The 16,419-nt window shown below is 37.6% G+C and overlaps 1 protein-coding gene across 1 annotated transcript; it reads right to left on the reverse strand.

The window, feature by feature from the left end:
• Positions 1 to 451: 451 nt before the first annotated feature.
• Positions 452 to 15,036, reverse strand: efnb2b (ephrin-B2b). Its single transcript, XM_079811994.1, has 5 exons — positions 14,479 to 15,036; positions 10,324 to 10,613; positions 4,198 to 4,290; positions 3,689 to 3,802; positions 452 to 1,958 (listed from the first exon to the last, which is right to left on the reverse strand). Exons 1-5 carry the CDS (start codon positions 14,589 to 14,591, stop codon positions 1,561 to 1,563), a joined length of 1,008 nt encoding a protein of 335 aa, XP_079668120.1. The 5' UTR covers positions 14,592 to 15,036; the 3' UTR covers positions 452 to 1,560.
• Positions 15,037 to 16,419: the final 1,383 nt, after the last annotated feature.

Here is a 16,419-nt window from a genome sequence, read left to right on the forward strand (position 1 = left end):
GTTTGGATTTAAACAGGTTAATACTTAAGAGTCTATGACTGGATCATTATTGTTTGTATTATTAAATGTAAATAATTCTCATAAATTCACCAACAACAAAAAAACTGTCTCCTCCAGCACATCCCAAAGACTTTCAATGAATTTAAGGTCTGGATTCAGAGGTGCCAATTCATGTGTGAAAATGATTCTTCATGCTCCCTCTATCCCTAACACGATTTGAGCCTGATGAATCTTGACATTGTCATCCTGGAATATGGCCATGATGTGTCTTCCTACATGGTTGTATAAGAGATAAAAAGCTACACTATCCATCAATGCAATAAATATGCATTATTGCCATGCAATAATGATCTAATCATTGACTCTTAAGTATTTGCCAATTTAAATCCAAACTATCTATCCATCCGATTTTCTTAACAGTGATGCTTTCAGATATTGAGTCAAGTTATTTCGTTTTGAGTAAGAGGCCACTTATTTTATTTGAACAACAGAAAACATTTTGTGAACTTTTCATTCATTCATTCATTCAACAAAAGAGAGAGAGAAAGAGAGAAGAGCAGCACAAGCGACTATGGTGAATCATTTCATTCAGCCTTGTCAGCCATCTGGAATGTGAAATTTCCACTTACTATTGGCTAGAACAAGTTTAACAAATGCAAGATTGAAAAAAAAAAAGTCCATTCTATCCAACATGTCGCTTCTCGTTTGCTGAAGTAAACCCCTGCAGTATTTTAACAAAATTGACTGAAGATTCAATGATGAAACTTAATGTTCAGATTCGTAGAAAACATAACTTGGAGCATAATTTCAATGCTGGGCTATTGTATTTACATTACCAAGTCAACAAAGGATCTTTCTGTATGTTGTTCTTTACTTTTGTTTGTTTGCTGTTTGAATAAATGTTTGAAAAGTTATAAGCAGATGGGGATAAAAGAACCACATGCATTTGGACCACACCGGCTTGCACATCGACAGCATAAGGGCCACAAATGTCTGAACTGAGATGTAATATGCATCCATCAGGCCAGCTTTGGGATGCAGGCAGCCTAAATGACATCGGATGGACTCAAAACACATTGAAGAACTGCAAAGTACAGGAATCAAGGCCTCTTCTCGTGCATGAAAGTTAGATTTTCAAGATCTGGGAGTTGAGAAACATAAAAACAATCAAAAACCAATAAATTAAAACCAAAAAATTTTCTTTTTTCCTAAAAAAACAGTTGGTTGGTAGAGTATTCTCAGATTCTTCACATGAGATGTTTATTCAGCATGATTTTGCAGCACTTCTTTGCTGCTTGTTCGTTTGTTCTATGCTTGGAAAGTCATCCAGTTTTCCATGATATCAGTAGAGGACATTCCCATGTGCACCAGCATCTAATCCAGGCCTCAAAGAATGAGTTCTTCTGAACTAGTCAACACTTCGGCGCTTCTAGCATCCAGCTAACAGGGCGAAATCAACTGCAACAAGCAACTGATCTGAGCGGCATCAAAACACTGATGTCCATCATTAGAAAACAACGCCAGCCGGCTCTTCATTGTCCGTAGCTTGTCCATGCTCTGTCAAACTTTGTAGTAAATGTTTGCAGGATTTTGTGGTGGCATTTCTTGGACGATGTAGACAGGGTGTCCGTAGTCACCACTAACCTTCTCGTAGTGCGGACAATACATGCTTCCTGAGGTCCGCAGTGGAAAGATGATGTCACTTGGCTCAGAGCCGTTATTGTTGCTACCGCCACTGGCGGCACTTCCGCGTTTGGGCAGCGTGTTTAATGGCAACTGGGCGGAGCACTGTGCGGAGTGTTTCTGATGACGGCGATGCAGCAGTGCTACGAGAGCGATGATGATGACGATGAAGATGACAGCACCGGAGGCAACACCAGCAAAGAGGGCTACTTCGGATCCAGCAGATCCTACAGACTCTCCGCTCTTCCCTCCGGCATCACCATTCTGCATGGGGTCTGGGGAAGGAGAAAGAGTTTATAATGAGATGTCGTTTATTCACAATGATAGTCAAGGTGAAGTGGAAATCATTTAAAGTCCCTGTAAAGGCAATTCTGAGATTTGTTTCTAAACACATTATAGATGTTAGAAATGTATTGCTGAAACAAGTTACAAAGACTGTGAACCGTGTAGAACTGAATTGTGGAATTAGACCGTTAAACAGTTTTTCATCATTGCTGTGTTCAGGATTTTTTAGGTGGGGCTAAAACGGTGGCTAAATTCGTGTCATGGGAGGTGCTTCTGCTAGCCGGCTCGTCTCGTTGAGAAATGGCTGACATGGGCTGTGTTTACACATCTTTTTTGTTCAAATCTACTGTTAATGTGTGACAAAACGTAGTTTTAAGACTTTTTCAGGCGATAATGTAGTTGTTTAAAGCTCAAATCTGTGGTTTATTTATAAAAAGAGTGCCTATTTGAACATTTTATCTGGTGTTTTCGGAGTTGTGAGTTCCAGTGGAATCAGCGGCGCTCAGAGCTTGTTTACCCCGGCGAGAGCAGCCTTTCCTCGGCCAGTCCTTCTGCCATCTGCCGCTGGCTCTGATGTCTCTGTGGTGTGTCTCGAGCTATAATTCGTCTTGTGTATATGTAACGGCCGATCTTTGGTCTCATGGATCTATAATTTGTTCCCTGGCAAATCGTTTAGGCTGAGGGCAAAGTGAAGTTTCATTACTTTTTTATTTTTAGCTTTACGTTACAGTTGTAGCCAACTAGCACTGACTTTGAATGTTTGACTGAATTGTTTGCTTTATTTCATGTATAGCTTATTACACCTTTTACTTATACTTTTGAATTATTGATCAAACATAAACTTGCATTTAACAAAAAGAGACTGGGTTGTGTTTCATGTAATTTAATGTTATCACAGTGATAATCATATTGTCTGAACCAGATATTAATATACAGATTTTCTCCTCATTGTTGTCACTACTAGAGCAAGCTCCTGATTGGTTAACGCGGCACGAATATCCGCCAAAGTTCCGATTTTTCAACTCGGGCGATTCGCGGTGTTCGCGCGAATCACGCGTCAAACGCACAATTCGCGCCGTGCCATTCACGCGAAACGCGTTATTCGCGCCGCCTCATTCACGCGAATCGCACCGCAGAATGTCTATTCACGTCTTTGCATTGACTTAACATGTAAATCACTCGCGCGAATCGCTTCATTCGCATCCGGTGTGAACGCACCATTAGTTACATATCCAAAAAGTTTAATTATTTTACATCCAAATGTTTTTACATAGTCTTTTGTCATTTTTGAATATCTGTCATCCATTGTCATACAAAAAAAGGTTGAAACTGGTCAGACACCCTCAAACTTTATTCTTTGTGGTTTAAAATTGAGGAAAAGTTTATTATTAACATTTAGCATATTGTACAACTGGGTCATATTTCAATCCAAAATCAAAAGAAAGATATAATATGACCATATTATATATGGTCCAATATATGACCATTTTATGACACATTTTTATTAAGACTTTTTGCATTGTGTCATTAATCCATTCATTATTTATTTGCATTTTATTATATTATATATTGTACCAAGTACAATATTTAATTATTTATATTATTTCCACTATTTTAGGCAAAACATAGTTTTTGTCTTTTTCTTTTTCTTTTAGGGTGAAATTTAAATTGCACAATTTATGATTTAGTGAGATTTGCCCTCGTATACATGAATACCTACCAATTTTGCTGACAACGTCATTCTCTTTGCTGAAGGTGCTTTGGTCCTTATTTTCAGGGTATTTTGGAGGATATCTTGTGGGAGGATTTTTTGCTGGGAATGAATCTGTAGGACCTAAAAACAAAATAGAAAATTCAATATTTACAGCCAGTAACTAAAATTACTAGTGGAGCTAAAGCAGTACGAAATGTTCATCGAACTGAAAAACTGATCTGAACATAATACCGGACCACCCTTACATCTTTTTGGCTTCTAGGCATTATGCCCCAGGTTTTGAGAGAGAATTTAATGAATTGGCGTAAAGCTGCAAGTATCTCCCCACAAGCCCAAAGAAGGGACAGCTGGCATAGCCATAGGAAACAAGCTCACATGACATTTCAATTACACGCTGAGGCACACTAGCATGGACACCCACTACAAGACCGGTGACATGGAAGACTGTTATGGAAGCAGTGATCTTCATCATTGCAGGTGCAGGTATGGAGAGAAAGGTTGTGGGTGGTACTCACTCTGTCCAACTCTCAGAACCAGTTTCATGGATTTGGTCCTACAAACACCGCCATCATGGTTGTCCAAACCTTGAAACGTGCTGTTGGATGTGGCTGAAAGAGGGAAGAAAGGGAAATGAATTAGCCATTGCTATAATTTTGTCAATCAAATATCACAGAACATGTCTGGATCATATTTTTCCTGGAGTTTTGCATTGTGACATTATTTTCATGACAATTAATCACATTCAACAATAAATAGTCATTATGATGCATCAAAAATAATAACATATTCAGTATTAGAGCTGCACGATTAATCGCTAAAAGATCGCAATCTAGATTTCTAGATTTTCAAACACCCACACGATTTTATTAAACTTCCGCTATCATGTATGAAACAGCTTCACAAACAGTCTTTTCAACCACACTCTGTTATTATTTATGTTACAATGATTCAAATGTGACCCTGGACCACAAAACCAGTCATTAGGGTTTTTTTTATTTTTATTGAGATTTATACATAATCTGAAAGCTGAATAAATAAGCTTTCCATTGATGCATGTTTGTTAGGACAATATTTGGCCGAGATTACGGATGTGACGGCGAGGAAATTTTCCCGCCGGTTAATCAACATGTGACAACACGATAAAACCGGTATCACCGGCTTTTCAAATCGCTAATTTTAAACCGAAATTAAAATGTGCACAACCGCTCAGGCATTCATAACGGAGCGATGCTGAGCAAAGCAAGTGTTTTCAATGAATTCCTATGAAAGTTAAGCTTCCATATGAACTGAAAACACGGCAGACTGGACAAGCACCGTGAATGACAGTGCAGCCGTGAATGAATGCCCGTGCGGCCGTGCTCATTTTACTTTCGGTTTAGAATTAGCGCCAATTCGGGGTGGGTTGCTTGAATTGTGGGTTCATCAGCCTATTATTCTTAATGAAAAACACAAACAACAAAACAGTACAATGACAAATTCACTTAAATAGGCGCTTTTACATTTAGCTTTGAAACCAAATCTTCCGCGATCATCTTGTCTGTCAGCGCTTCGCTCTCGTGATAAATGAGATCTGACTCCTGCTGCGTTTGCGCTGCGGCTCACACTGTATTGAGCAGACACGTTCAGTTTTTAATTGTAGTGTCTGTTCTCTAACTGAACTAAATTATTTTATTACTACAAAAATTACTACACTACAATTACTATTACTACACCGGTGCCGTGGTGGGCAAGTGATGTAACCGGTATTTCGCCTAAACACAGACTATCGCAGCCAGCCTAGTCGAGATACAACTATTTGAAAATCTGGAATCTGAGGGTGCAAAAAAATTTTATATTGAGAAAGTTGTCCTTTAAAGTTGTACAAAATTAGGTCCTTAGCAATGCATATTACTATTAATAATAAAATGTTGATATGTTTACAAAATATCTTCATGGAACATGATATTTACTATATATCCTACAGATTTTTGGCTTAAAAGAAAAAACAATAATTTCAACCCATACAATGTATTGTTGGCTATGGCCACAAATATACCCGTGCAACTTATGAATGGTTTTGTGGTCACAAATGATCACAGAAGTACTGGGATAAAAATTCGGAAACACTAATGTCTACAGTAGCGATCAAAATGGAGTAAATCATCTTTAGAAAGTAATGTTCAAAAAGTATTTGTCATTGAATCATTCTTTCTAGAGATTTGTTAAAAACGTTGATTCATCCAGTAATGAAGCAAGTGAAGCCTTTATGAGTGAGTCACTGAATCATTCATTCAAGAGGTTCATTCAAAAACGCTGATTCATCCAGTAATGAAGAAAGTTAAAGGCTTGTTCGACTTGCACAGACTTGTTGATGTCATACACGATCGGCCTGTGCAGTGCGGCTTCAAGTCAAACAAGCCTTAAGTCTTTATGAGTGAATCACTGAATCATTCATTCAAGAGATTTGTTCTAAAATGCTGATTCATCCAGTGATGAAGCAAGTGAAGTCTTTGAGTGAGTCATTGAATCATTCAATCAAAGTTAATTACATTTTTTTTTAAATAGACTGAGGTATTTAACATTTTGTCAGAACCTATAGCTATTTACATGTTATTTTGTTTAGTTGTCTATTCAGAATTGGGGGAGGGGGATTATGATCTCTATTTGAAAAAAAAAATCATGATTCTCAATTTATACAGAATCGCGCAGCTCCATTCATTATGTAATTATAACAACAAAAATAGCTTTCCTATAGCTCAAACAGTAGAGCATGGCGCTAGCAACGCCAAGGTCATGGGTTCAATTCCCAGGGAAAAGCAAGAATTGACAAAATGTAAAATGTGTAGCTTGAATGCAATGTAAGTCGCTTTGGATAAAAGCGTCTGCCAAATGCATAAATGTAAATGTAAATGTAAGTATTTACTCAGTTTCTGTATTGATGTTGTGATAAAATACAAATTGCTGTAATCATTTTTGTTTAATTATTATTGCTGATTATAATGTGAATCTACTAAGAATTATCATTAAAGAATAATGAGAATTATAAAAAAGCGAAACATCTGCATGGATTACAGTAACAGCAACGTTAAAATAGGAGCATTTCATTTAAAATTTCTAATGCAATAGAAATTCTGGGATTCTTTTTTTTTCTTTCTAGTCACCCATCCAACATTTATAGCATACATTTCTGATGCTGAATATTTAAAGCCCACCATCCGTCTTAAAAACGTTTACATGCCACCAAATTATTCTTTCCTCTCGTGGCCCATTTCTCGCACAGTCTTGTGGATGAATTTGGCCATATAAGCACTAAGTGAGCTAGTTTATGACCGGGTCAACTTTCCACATGTGTACTCACAGGTGCTGTAAAACCTTTAAAGTGTTCCTTGCGGACATCTGAGTCACATGCTCATCCGTCACCGTATATGTGTATGCTGAAGGTGAAGGTTCAGCTTGCTCGCACAAAGAGAAAATCACAGTTTTGCAGCACGGCAAAGCTTCTTAAAAGCTTCCGTTTGTTTGCTAGTAAATCCTTTACGAAAAGCATTAAGAGAGGCGCGCACGCACTCACGTGCACGCTAATTTAGAAAACTCTCATACTGTGAGTAGTAAACCCAGTGTAATCACACAGGTTTGAACTTTACAGATCCTAAGCATATTACCAAAGCCTTTTCACATCATTATCACAGAATATCAAGGATTTGCTTTGCCCGTCAATCCACGGCTAGTGGAGTGGCTTGGTCGAACGATTTAAACACCATTGTGCCTGGGCACCCATGCTGTGTCCTCTGATAGCAGAGCTAAAGAATTCCATTGGGCCGTAATCTCTCTTTCACTGCGAGGATTAAGACCAATCCCACATGAACAAATGGACTTCCCCTCCAAACTGCTTAGGGCACAGAAAGAACTGAGTGACCAGCAAGTGAAAGGGCAAGAGAGTGGGGGGGAGAAAGCAAACGAGAGAGAGAGCTAAGAGGGAAAAACAGAGGGGGAGAGAGAGAGCGAGCTTTTACCCAACATGTCCCAGTTCCCTTCAACCGTTCCCACATTCATCTGCAGCGGCCTCTCTAGATGTGACCCGACTCTTCGGCTTGAATGAAGCCCGCTCGTTTCCTAACCACAACAAGCACATTCAGTGCCTCGGGCCAGCGCAGCTCAGCCAGTCACGAAGCCAGAGAGCGAGCAACAAAGTGGAGGTGGAAAATTGAAGTTGCACGCGCACAATAAAAAAAGGGTATCCAAGCAGATGTTATGGTTTCAGTAGGGTTTTTTTTAGCTTTTAGCAGACATTAAGAAATCCAACCATCCTAGAGATCATATTTTAACCACATATCCGCAGTGAAACATATCCTGTCTGTCTGTATGTCTAGAAAAAATGCTAATTATTTGTTGTAAGTTGCAGCAGGACATAATGATGTCTTGCACTGGTTGCGCAGATATTCAATGCACTCAAAAAAAATGACTTGCTGAATGTACTTAAAAAAGCAGCGTCAAGTGGTTCCACGCAACTATATTGAGTCATTTTTACAGATAAAAATGTAGTTATATGGACAAAAGAAATTCAAGTAAAGCTGACAAAATTTCTTTGAGTAAATACAAACCATTTGAATTTGTCACTGTTACATAATATTTATATGTGCAGTTTACTTAATAACTCCTCTAAATGTCCAACATAACTGAACATTAAACACTGACATAAACTAAGAACATCTTTCCTTTTACTGAAAAACACATAAAATAACACTTAAATCCCTGAATTTAGTCTCCTAATGCAGTCCCTTGCAAAGCATAATGGGAACTACAGATCCACTGTCCAGTTTGTTCGTTTCCCTCAGCAATGTTAAGTTGACCGAACAGACACTTATTAAGTAAAGCAGACAATATTCATTTTTAGTAGAAATAACTTTTACGTTTTTTAAGTAATGTGAACAAGGATGATTTGAGTGCAACTAACAACAGTGAAAGTTCATTTTTTTTTAGTGTGGTTTTTCAATTTCAATTTGCTGATACATTTTGTCATAAACATGCAATTTACCAGTGTATCTTTCTCCTTTGCTCCAGTTAAAACTACACTGTAAACAAGTAGAAAGTACTTTTTTAGTTAAAATTAAGGTAGTCAGGTTTATTCAGTCATATAAGATATTATTTAAAGCTTTTGAACAAATGACCTTATGATTTATTTACCAATTGCTTCCATATGAAGTAAATGTACATTTCTTAACTTACTGTACCAAAAGTCAATTAACTAAATTATATAATCATTGTTTTAAATATTTAATGTCTCTCTAGAAACTAAAATGGATAAGAAACTAATAGTAGCTAGTACCTAATATATATATATATATATATATATATATATATATATATATATATATATATATATATATATATAAACTTCAGTTTGAATGTTTGGGGTCAGTATGATTATTTAACATTTTCAAAGAAGTCTCTTATGTTCCCCAACTTTCTATTTTCATATATTTTAAAATGTCATTTATTCCTGTGATGTCAAATGCTGAATTTTCAGCATCATTACTTCAGTCAGTGTCACATTATCCTTCAGAAATCATTCTAATATGATGATTTGATGCTCAAGTAACATTTTTAATTGTTATTATCAATGTTCAAAACAGTTGTGCTACTTAATATAACTGCTAACTGTGATACTTTTTCACGATTCTCCTATGAATAGAAAGTTCAAAAGAACAGCAATTATTTGCAACACAAATCTTTTGTAACATTATAAATGTCTTTACTGTTACTTTTATCAATTTCATGCAAAAAATGTACTGACCCAGAACGTTTGAACGGTAGTGCACGTCAAGACTTTCCAACACGTCTAAAAAAAAAAAATTATTCCTCTCATTTTGTCGACTCTCACTCACATCACAGTTACATTCACACATTCTGACATTTGCATGCACACAAGACACACACTCACAAGACACGCACACTCAGACACAGAGGTAAGTCTCTTTGGAATCATTTAGGTCAGATATCCGTGTCCCTCGGGCTGCAGGCCAAGCTGCCTTAAAAAATCACATCAAACCGATCCGTCTCATACTGGCAAAGGATTGAGGGATTTAGAGCGTGTAAATCTTAAAATCACATAAACGGCCATTAAGGAATGTGCCAACTGAAAAGGGGCTGAATCAACACACGCTAAACTGAACGATAACCCCTTACCGAAGTGGTTGAATGATACTAATAACATCCATGCAAAGGGCCATCAACAAGACTCGAGACATTTCCCACCGCACAGGAGAAGAGGCCAAAAATAGTCTTGGGGAAACTACATTGTTCAAAAACAAAGAATTGATGTGTGCAAGCTAAACAATAAAATGATTAATGGGCATACATTAATGACAAAGACATATCGTGTGGTAAATACACACGATTTGCCAACGGATTTTACACATTTCCATTAACTATAAACTTGATTTGTTCATTATTTTTGGAGGGCTACACTAGTCAGTCGCCTTCCCAGACGAAAACACTGAAAAGATATCTTGGGAGACAATGCCGGAGGCTGAAATTCCCACGGGTGGGATCAGATCTGCATTTGGCTCCTTCTACAGTGTTCCAGCTGGCAACGGAGGTGAAAAACGATCATGAATCAGCACCTGAGGTAAATTCTTGAGTAAGCATGGAAATAAACTTACAGATGATGTGATAGTCCTTTCCTTTGAAGAACTCCAGGCCCCACAGGTTGGGGCTGAACTCTTGAAACTTGAAGGTGAACTTCACGTCCTGGTCCGGCTTGTCACAGTTGAGCAGTAACATGTCGCCTTTAGTAACACTACAGGTCTCCAATTGTTCCTTGGGAACAAGATAGACCCGGAAGTATTCAATGTTCATCTGCTCAGTGGAGCCTGGCTTGATTCTTGGACACACAATGTCCATTTTGTCTCCGATCTGTGGGTATAGTACTACACCCTTTCCTGGAACAAACCTGTAGGGAACAAGGGATGTTAAACAACTTATAGAGTTACAGAAATGGAAAAAAGGCTTAATGATTAGCATGCATAATAATGAATTATTTATCAATTCAGCATGGGAACTTTAAAGTGAATGTAAAATATATCATGTTTGGATGTCTAATAAATTAACCCTCGAGGTAAATGCATCTGTATCTGGTGGTTTATTCAGTTAACCAAAGGGTCATAGGCTTCAATAAGGTATTATAAGGGTCAATTCTACTAGATGGGGATAGTTCACCCAAAGTAGTCCAAAACAACATAGGATCCCATTGACTTTCACTTAACAATGTATACAATAATGCAACAATATGTATTGTGGATAGTGACAATCTGTATTGTGTATAGTTCCCCCAAATTGAAAATGACTGTGTGAGAAAAAATTCAACTTTACAGAGTTTTAGTGTCAGTACTACATTAAAAATGTCGTGCTATCACCAGACCAAGCTCAATTTAAGATTGAACATTGGTCTGGGGAGTCTGCTATGTATTTTCTACTGCACAAAAGGCGTGATAAACGAGCATAAATTAAATGACTCTGTACGCAATTGGATAGTCCTTCAACCAATCAGACCACAAGAGGCGTGATCAACGGGCAACGACCCATTGCTGTCTGTCATTGAGTTAAACCCGCCAATAGCGCGCCAGATGGATAAGCCAGTCTGTGATTGGTTCCCGCAAAAGTGTAACAGAAGCAGTAGAAATGAATGGACAGGTTTCCAGACTGAGTTGCAGGGTGAAATCAAATTGCCGGCAGATCAGGCTGGGTTTACCCAGTCTAACATTAAACTACTATATATATAATGTTGAATATAATGTATAATAATCCAATGGGGGAATATTTGTGGGTCCTGAAAATGCCAACTGTCTTATGTTGCCAATAAAAGGTGGCCTGCATTAGACCATGCAAGCATATTCGTCTAAAATAATTCTGTATTTTCAGCTTCAGAATCATGAATATTTTTATTCTGGTGTCTTTTAAGTCCAAGCCTATTAATTTCCACCCCCAAATGTAATGCCAAATTTAGCATTTGAATCAACAGTACACTTTTTTGTTAACCTTTTATTATGTCTTGGAGTATCGCAATCGTATCATGAGTTCAATATCGTTACACCCCCTACTTTCACTATATGGCAAAAAAGAACAACAAAAAAAGAGACATTTATCTACAAAGAAATTTGTAAAATTGCACAAAGAAGCCATTTATTTTTAAAACAAACAACCGACTGAAATGGATTGAGACAAGCAATTTCCTTTGGCTAATTTTCAGAGTTCTGTCTTGAAGCAGAATGCAAATACGGGACCTTGGCTTACTTTCACATTTTTTTGACTAATGTCTGCAACTTTCTAGTCTTCCTTATTTTTTCCCCCCATTACATACTTCTCTATTCTGTAATGCATTTGCACAATTAACAATCGCTCACTCCTGACCGCTCGCTGGCAGTCCTTTCTCTGCCCTCAATGTTTATTACAACCTCACCATAGCTCCTATTACATTGTTCACTGGTTGTAAAAGCGTTCTGAAATTGACCTTTCAATTATTTGCAGATTCTCAGATTAAGCTGATTTCTCATTAAACACGCAAATTCCATTGTAAACAGACTTGTGTGCATTGGATTTATCCCTTTATATTTTAAATCCACCATGACAAAGTTAGACTCTCACTCACGCTTGCCTAAACACCATAAGGCAGAATAAAAGAGTCACTTTCTAAGACTAGCTTCCATCCTCATAAAGTCATTAAGAAAGGGACCCTCGAGGATCTGCTGGGGGTCCTGAGTAGACAGGAAGCTTTAGTGCCCCTCCTCCGCCCCCTGCAGTACCAACTTCTGTGTGGACCTTGCGGAGAACAAACCGGGATGGGGGTTGAGCAGTGCCTTCATCCCAGCGCACCTTTTGTCTCCAAAGCTCTGTGACAAAGATGACCCACTGAGCTACTGGAACTCATGAAAACCGATTACAACCTGGAGCAAAGCTCTGCCGCACCACAGCTTAGCATCTTAAAAGAACGTTATCCTGCATCTAAACAAAACCAATCTATTTGAATACAGGTTTACCACTGTGAAGAAACAGCCACGATGCTACCAAGGCAACCGGTTGCACTTGAGCGATCAGATGGTGGAATAAAACACACAAAAAGACTTATAACACAATGTGAAATCTAAGTGCATGTTTGGTGAAATGTTTGCCCAAATGTCCAAACATATTTCAGGTAAGTTGACCAATTGACAAGACCTCCCAATGGCAGGAAGAGAGTAGGTGGACTACTTTGGCAGCTGAGAAAACACCAGGCTGGGTGTTTCAATCTCAGAAAGTAGTACTTGTCATAGTTAAACGCATTTCCCTTTCTTTGAACAGTGCACTGAGGCTATTTGTCCTGACGCAGAAAGGTGTGCGGGGGAACAGCATAATTATCATAAGACTTTGGAGACACACTTCACAGTGGAAAAAAGGAGCTCAGGCAATCAGCGAGAGGCTGTAATCCACTCTTCAATTTAACATTTCTCAGCTTATAATCAGTCCTAAATTTAGGCTGTGGTACAGCACTCTTACACGATATTGACCATGATGTAAGGTCTCCACAAGTTTGATTGCTCTAAGTGCAGAATCATCCTGCAGCTTTTCCTCAGCAAATACCAGGGTGCATGGAGTTTGCGAGACAATCTCACCATATAATTTCGACAAAACATTGCATTTACCTGCAATTTTTTGACAGGGCGCGCACAGGCTAATTGCTTAAATTACATAAATACATATACATTAACGTTTACAAATCGTGGCAACGTCTACGAGGTGGAAGTTCGTAAAGGATAACCCAACTGATCTGCTTTTAAAGTTTATACGCTGATCTCCTTTCAGCCCGATTCTGCAAATGAAAGTACTTGCATCTCAATGTTCCTGCCAATAAAGCATCATTGTAACTAATTCCCTGCAGTCTGGAAGGGTGGGTGGTCCTCCAACAAAATGCCACGGATTACGAATATGTTTAGTGGGCTGTTTTGTGTTTAAATGACTATGGTAATAAAAATCAATGGAGAAATCATCAAATCAAAACTGTAAATGAAAGTGAAATTACAGATACACTTTTAAACTGAAAGGTTCTTCAGTGGTTCTACACCTTCAGAAATCTCAGGCACCTTTTTTTTTGGCTGTATGTGGTTCTTTTTTGTTGTATATTTTGGCTTTGGAGATTTGGGAGATTAAAAAAAGTTAATGTTCCATTATAGGTTCTTTCATACCAATCAGCTATTGATTATTTAAAGTTCCAGTACATTTTTTTGCCTTTGAATTATATGGGGAGCTGTGGTAGAGTTCAACTTCCAACTGATATGTCTGTTATATACTAGTAACATTTTAATCTTGCATGAAAACACCACTCCAACTAGAGAGAAAAGAATTGAAAAAAATAAATAAATAAAAACTAGCAGCAACTGGACTAGACACTACTATCAGAAATGGGTTTTTGGTAAAGTACTTTCGGGAAAATTACTTGTACAGTTACGCTGAACCCCAAGATCCACATATAATTCGAAGGCAAATCATTTGCCATTTATAGGCTACCAGTTACAATGGAATAGTTACCTGTCACTATATAGTAAAGTATCTACTAGTAGCCTATCAAATGGAAAATTACAAGCGACTGATTTAGTAGTTACGTTGGAAAACTCGCTATATGGAGTTATACACTATTCGCAATTAGGTTACGTATGAATATTAAAAATACTAATAACCACAAGTAACAAAGTAAATTGTAGTTTGTGTAGAATAAATGTTAAACCTGCTTGCCATACAACGCTTTTTGGGGGTCTATCTGGAGCCTTTATTTTAAGTGTACTTACTTGGTGTTCGAAGTATTCCAGTATATCGATTCTAACACTGTTGATCGAGCCAGTTTTACTCGACAAGCAACCACGAAAAGGCCAAATATATAAGTCCACATAGCTGTATCCATTGCGATGTGAAAATAGTTCACCAGTCCAAATCTGATTATAACAAGTGAGAGATCCACAGGCACTAATGCGAGAAGAATCCGGTGTTGTTGGGCGCTCTCTTCTGCTGAAAACGCGTTTTATTTCGAAACGAAAAAAGAAAACAATTTGCTAAAAACCTACTAAAATAACAGCTCCTTCGCACCTGGTACTATTTTAACAAAATAGCCGGACAGCGGGAGATAATCCATGTAATCGGGTTTTAGACATTAAACGTCTTATGCATCCTTTGAGGACCAGTGATGGACATTCTTATGAATGCAGAGAAAACGGTAAAATAGTGCAGGTTACGTGGAATATCAGCACAGCTCTAACATTCGGATGCTGCTGAGCTCAAGTCTAAAGGCGGCATCAGTGCTTCTCCTGTTCTTCGTCTTTGCATTCAACTCTGCCAGTCTTGGAGTGCCCTCAAGACGTGCTTGGAGACTTCTCAGGACAACCCAGTGTTGCCGTTAGACCCCGCCCACATCACTCTCGATTGGATGACGCTAAATGAGTGACACCTAGTCGAATTGAAGGAGACTAAACAGAAGTCTGGAAACTGTACTGCTTTATTAATCATGAGGCTACTGAGCACAAAGTTTACCTGAGGTACAAAGCGGCATCCAAATGATCCAAATTCGATTGTTTTCAACCGGGAGGACGCGACCCATAGGGGGCCTCAGTGAACTTTATTTATTTATTTTAAAAGCTATATATATATATATATATATATATATATATATATATATATATATATATATATATATCCTCCTGGGACCCAGAAAAAAGTTTTTTGAATTTAGTAGGCTATTTTTTTCATGTCATTACATTGTTTAGAGCATAATAAACAAATTGAAACATTATATTTTATTGATATGTTATGCCATGTCCCCTGTAGTGGACTCCATGACTCAGTTGTTTTAATAAAATTACATGAAATGACATGTAGGCTATAGGCAAAAACAATGTTTTCGGTTTTTTTCATTCACCAATCAATTTTTAAGTTTCATGATTTTTTTTAACCAAACTTTGTTTAAAGATTATTCTCAACTAAGTTATGAAAGAAATATCGGAATGACTTGATATAGCCTACCATTTTACTTAATATATAGGTAAAAATGGCCATACATGTTGTTTCCCCATTCAATGCAATGAATCTATACAGACTGTATCCAATTTGCATATCAATGTGTTCTTGGGGCAACATGTAGGCCTAATGATAAAAGAAGTGTAATAATTGGCATAATTTTCATAATTATATCTAATATTTCATAGGAATAATGATATGTAATTTATTTCCCTATATTCACTTGTTGTCCAAAATGCCTGATAAATATGTTTTAAGTCCTGGTGTCCACAGTGTTTTGTATCAGAAAGTCATATTTATAACGAGATGTTGATTTATAACAATCAACTTGAAAATGAATCTGATTTAAATTATATTTACAAAATATAATTGTCATAAGAGTGCTATTGATTCACTAAAAAGGATACATTTGGTATCTCTCTGAATGTGCTCTTTACAGGAGAGACTTAAAACTGGTGTCCACCTAAAATATAATGTCCACCTAGTGGACAAAAGTCTATTCCTGGGGCCCACACACACACACACACACACACACACACACACACACACACACACACACACACACACACAAAGATGTAGAATGCACATACGCTGAAAATAATAGTGTAAACGCGCGGATGTGGTGTAGTATTGTTCGAAATGGAATGATTAATCTTTTATTTTAATTTAAACCGCTATGGACGCTTGTACTAAAGGCATTTCCCACGAACTTAATCCGCTTA

Source organism: Gobio gobio, assembly GCF_949357685.1.
Source record: "Gobio gobio genome assembly, chromosome: 3".
Classification (NCBI taxonomy): Eukaryota; Metazoa; Chordata; class Actinopteri; order Cypriniformes; family Gobionidae; genus Gobio; species Gobio gobio.